This window comes from Eimeria acervulina, genomic scaffold, assembly GCF_000499425.1.
Source record: "Eimeria acervulina Houghton genomic scaffold, Eah_scaff1485, whole genome shotgun sequence".
NCBI lineage: Eukaryota > Apicomplexa > Conoidasida > Eucoccidiorida > Eimeriidae > Eimeria > Eimeria acervulina.
In genome coordinates this window covers 1,860-6,790 of record NW_013550222.1, presented here as the reverse complement: position 1 = coordinate 6,790, position 4,931 = coordinate 1,860, and the positions used below count along the sequence as shown (strand labels likewise).

General features: G+C 34.6%; 1 protein-coding gene across 1 annotated transcript; it reads right to left on the bottom strand.

The window, feature by feature from the left end:
* Positions 1–2,095: 2,095 nt before the first annotated feature.
* Positions 2,096–3,544, bottom strand: EAH_00060240 (hypothetical protein, conserved; the record flags this gene model as incomplete). Its single annotated transcript, XM_013397097.1, has 1 exon — positions 2,096–3,544. The coding sequence occupies one exon, from the start codon at positions 3,542–3,544 to the stop codon at positions 2,096–2,098; it is 1,449 nt and encodes a 482-aa protein (XP_013252551.1).
* Between the last annotated feature and the right edge of the window lie 1,387 nt (positions 3,545–4,931).

Genomic DNA, 4,931 nt, shown 5'->3' with positions numbered 1-4,931 from the left:
GCAGCTCCTGCTGTTGCTGCTGCTGCTGTTGCTTCTGGTGCTGCTGCTGTTGCTGCTGCTGCTGCCGCTGTTGATGCTGCAGCACAAGTATTTTGCTGCTGCTGCAACTCATGAAATAATTATTTTTCTTCTCCTCTTCGCGTTGTCTTCAGCAAAAGAAAATTTATTCGTTTGTTTTTGTTTTTGTTTTTTAGATAAAATATTTAAAAAGTGTTTGTATATAATTTTATATATATTTGCATTATATTATTCTGTGTATTCATGAAGATAATAACAGCTCGTAAGTACTGTAAGGCGTTTGTTGGGTGGCTCCTGCTACAAGGAAGCGATGTATTGGGAATTAAATGTCTTTTCCCTTAATTTTAAATAGTACGTATTTAAAATAAACAAAAAAAAGATAAAGAAAATTACAAAAAAAATTCAAGTACCTGTTCGTCTTCAGAAGATTCACCGCCCCACATCTCGGAGTGCTGAGAGGCTGTCTTGATGGGAAATGTTTTATTTGAGGGCATCATTTTGGTATTTAAATAAAAATGATTAATAAATTAAACAGAAAAAACATTGAAATACTCCATTTGCATGCATACACCTGAAATGCGCCCTACAAAGCCGTCTTGAATGCAGACGAAAATCATACGAAAGCAGAAGGGGAAACGGGGATTATTAGGGGTCAAATAAAATGAAATTTAATAAATAAAATGCCGAAATATCATTTTAAATAAATATAAAAACATATTTTCCGCAAAATCGCAAAAATTCAAACTCTGGTTTCACTGATAGGTGACCAACCAACCGGCCGCAGTGAACACACGGGAAAAGGAAGGAAAGCGCAGTGAAAAATGATTCTTTTTTAAAATAAAATAATTTTTAATATACTTTTGCTTTTAAATTACATTTTCCTCGCCAATTTAACTCCAAACAACCCCCATTATCTCCAATCTTCCCCTCGCTGCAACACACAGCCAGCCGCCAGCGCCTCCAGACATGCAACCTCCCAGCCTTAAAGATGTGCAAAGAAGGAATTATTATGTTTAATTTTTCAAATTAAAAATAATAATTTGAAACTATTTAATATTATATCTGAAAATTCAAAAAAGTTTTCTCGTTTTCTCGCCCGGCAAGAACATACTTTGTCTTTTTTCTTCACAGCATTGACACCAGTTCAACACAAGAAGAATATCGGCATTCAACATAAAAAAATAATAGAATTCAGAAAGAAAAAAGTAATTCAATTAAAAAAGAAGAAAAATGCAGTTTTAATCCAAGAGAAATGAAGTTGAACAAGAAAAAAGAAATAAAAAATTTCAAAAAAAAAGGAATACAATTTACACCTTAAAGATGAAATTAAAAAGAGAAAAATAAAATATAACAAAACAAAAAGCGAAACTCAACAAAGAATAATCAAATGCAACAAAATAAAGACTAAGAAAAGGTAAATGTAACTCCGAAGGCAATCCATAAGCCCCCTATATAGTGAAAAGTCAAAATAAAATTGTTTTTGTTTATTTAGAGATAATTAAAAGTCAAATGTATTTCAATTAAAGTATTTTTAATATTCATTAAATTTCTGGGGCATCAATACAGCTAAGGTTTCATTTACTAGAAGTACGTCTTGCTCTTGTCTTCATATTTGTAATATGTTATTACTATTATTGTTATTACTATTATTACCATTACTATTATCATTATTATTATTGCTACTATTATTATTACCTTTATTACTATTGTTTATACTATTATTATTATCATTATGAGTACTCTTCATTAAAATTCAACTCCTTTGCCACGGTAGCAACAGCAACACCCCGACTCACAGATATGCCTGAAGATGCACGGGGCAAGAAAGGAGTTAAAAACATATTATAACTTCTTTACATATATATATGCATATATTTATATATATGCAGTAAGACTATAGGATAACAGAGTGGAAATAAGATGCGGATTAATTCTTTAAAAAATGGAATGCAGAGGAAACCGCAGCATCGAAACAGTTTAAAGGGAAACAGAGAAAAGGTGTTGAAGTGCTGCATATGTGCCCGTGTCAGTGAGGGAAAAGCGACAAAAAAAGATTAAGAATGAAGGTTTTCTTTGTTCATTCAACTGCTGCATGCACTTTAAATGATAAATCCATCATATTTCCAACAGTAGTGGGGCAAACCAAATGATATGCATATTGCATATGCAGACATCTAAGGCGACAAAAGTTTAAAAGACCGCCCATCCCTCTCAGTCTGTGGCACTGCATCAGTTTGCAGATTCTGCAAGGGCAAACGGAACATCGATTGCAATTGTTTTTGTTGAGATCTCTCGGGGTATTTAATTCCTCTACTGCATTAAAATGTTCTTCTCCTTCCGCCGTATCTGATTTTCCACTTTTCAATGCCTCAATTGTATCGTTTGCAGAAACAGAAGGAATAAGCGGCCCTTCGGGTGTATGTACACTGCATTCTGCACAGCGGCGGTTGCTTGTGTAGAAATGAACAAGAAGGAATTTCGGAATTAAAAGCCACCGAAGAGCAATAAAACGAATATTATCATGAATAACTTTTAATTGCAATTCAGGATCTTCAATTAATTGACTGCTTTCCACTTTTTTCATCCATCCTGTCAATTCAATTTCAGAAATCTGCGCCCCAAGGCGATCGTTGCAAAGCCAGAAAGTCGTAGGAAATGGGGTAAAAGACTCCATGATTGGCTTTAATCCTTGTTTACTTTCTTGTGTATTCTCATTCCAGGTGTTTAAACTTTGTAATTTCTTTAAAGATTCAACAACCCTCTTCTGCGCATTCTGCACAGACATCGCTCCCGCCTTCTTCCGCTTGTCGCACGGCTCAGCTATCCAAAAAGGAGAAACCATCAAAACTTGAGGAATATAATCTATTTTTTCAGTTGCATGTTGATATGCAGCTGTTTCGTCTGTCTTATTATTTCCCTCTAGCGGCCCTGAAGGGCTTCTCTCTTCCTCTCTCACTCGCCTCCCCCGAGCAACAGAAAGCAAACCTAGGGGAAATCTTCCGTTTTGTTTGGCAATAAAAGAAATAACTTCATCTTTAGGGAGTTCTAGGATGGATTGTGCCGCTTCGAATGCATTAAATGCATCGTTTGGGTTGCATGTGTATTCTTTCTTTAATGCATTTAAGGGTAAATTAGCAGCTCGTTGAGGAGAAAGAGGAATCCCGACTGCTAGGGAGACCAAATCACAACTTAGGTGAATTAGTGTATCATTTGTTTGGTTTGAATGTGTTTTCATTTTAAGCGCAGCATCCTGCAGCCTCTCACGCAGTTTATCTGAGCTTTCTCTGCATTTATTTAAGTCTAACTTTCTCTTCAATTCCCCCTTCTCTTCCACAATGGCTTCTGCAAGAGCTTGAAAAGCAGAAGGTAAGAGAGTCTGCCGCCATAAGTTGTTGCTGAACCATTCTTTATCATCGTTATTTTCTTCTTCTGTTTGTTTTTGCTGTTCTTCTTGCAGCAGATATCGGCATAGGCTGTCCAGTCTTAGGAGAGACGGAAATAAAACTACATTTTGTTTTTCCTCCATCTTTAACGCGATGCGTCTTTTTTCTGCTTTAGTTACGACTTCATTTTCTCTTCTTCTCCACCTACTGCAACTTTGATTGTTTAATGAATTTGTTTTTCCTGCCTCCGGGTCTATCTCTTCGCTTCTTCCCCCTCTATCAAAAGGAAGAAAAGACGAAGAAAGTAAAGGAAAAGAATTTAAAGTATTGGAACAATGATAGGGATGGCAGCAAAGAGAAGAAGAAACAAACAAAGAGGTGTTTCTTCTCTTGTACGACTTGGAGAGAAAGGTAAATTTAAGAGAAGTTGCAGAGTTAATTGAGATAAATAAAAGAAAACAAATGCATAATTTAACATATATTTGTATTTTCGAGGGTTTTACCTTCATATCATTCATGCAGAAAAAGATATGTGTATGTACAGCCGAGAGAGTGTAAAGAGCAGAGGTGAGGCAAGAAGGAGAAAACTTCTTGATTTTTTAGACGTTTTTTCTTTAATTTATGTAAATATTAATATATAAACGAATATTAATTTATTAATTTCTGAATTTTAGCGGTTTTCTTCCGTATTTTGTTGCTGGGGCTGCTGTCGGGGCCCCCCTGCCATCTCTTGCTGCATGCAAGAAGAGAAGAAATAAAGTGAATGTGTTTATGTATATTTGCAGAAAATTGAAATATTATTTAAGCAAATAAATAAAATTATTTGTTTTTCTTTCTTTATTTCCTTTTTAAAGACATTTTCCTCTGTTTTCTCGTGGTTTCGGCGATCCATTCGTTAACCCTGATGCCAAACCATCATGATTTAGGGTTTAGGGTTTAGGGTTTATATTTTTTTTTTTGAGTTTCTACACCTCCAATGGTTGTTTCTTAAGTATTATTACTATGCATTGTTACCGCGTTTTCTTATTTTTCTAAGTATCTTTGTCTTGACTTTCTTTCTTTTCCTATTTTCTTGAATACTTATTATTTCTTTAATTCTTTTTCTTTCTCTCTTTTCTTCTTTTATATATCTCTCTTCTTCTACAACATGTTTGCAGACAGCATGGAGGGCGACAGCTTCGCCCCCCATCGCTATGCCTCGCCCTCTCCACCTAAAAAGACAAGAATTTCTTCAGGTGTTGGCGCTGTTATCAAAGGGGTAGTTAAAAATATAAGGCCGTTTGGGGCTTTTATTCAGGTGCGTATACACCTCAATTTCTACTATAGTATTGAATATAATGTATTATATTATTCGCTAGTATTATACAATAATGCTTATTTATTTGCTATTAATCTCTTCCCTTCTGTCTTCCAGTTGATTCTAATCTTTTATACAAATAGATATATAATATATATAATATGTAATTAATGTTTATATAGAATATAAATGTAATACAATATATATACTAATCTGTATAGTTGTATATAATA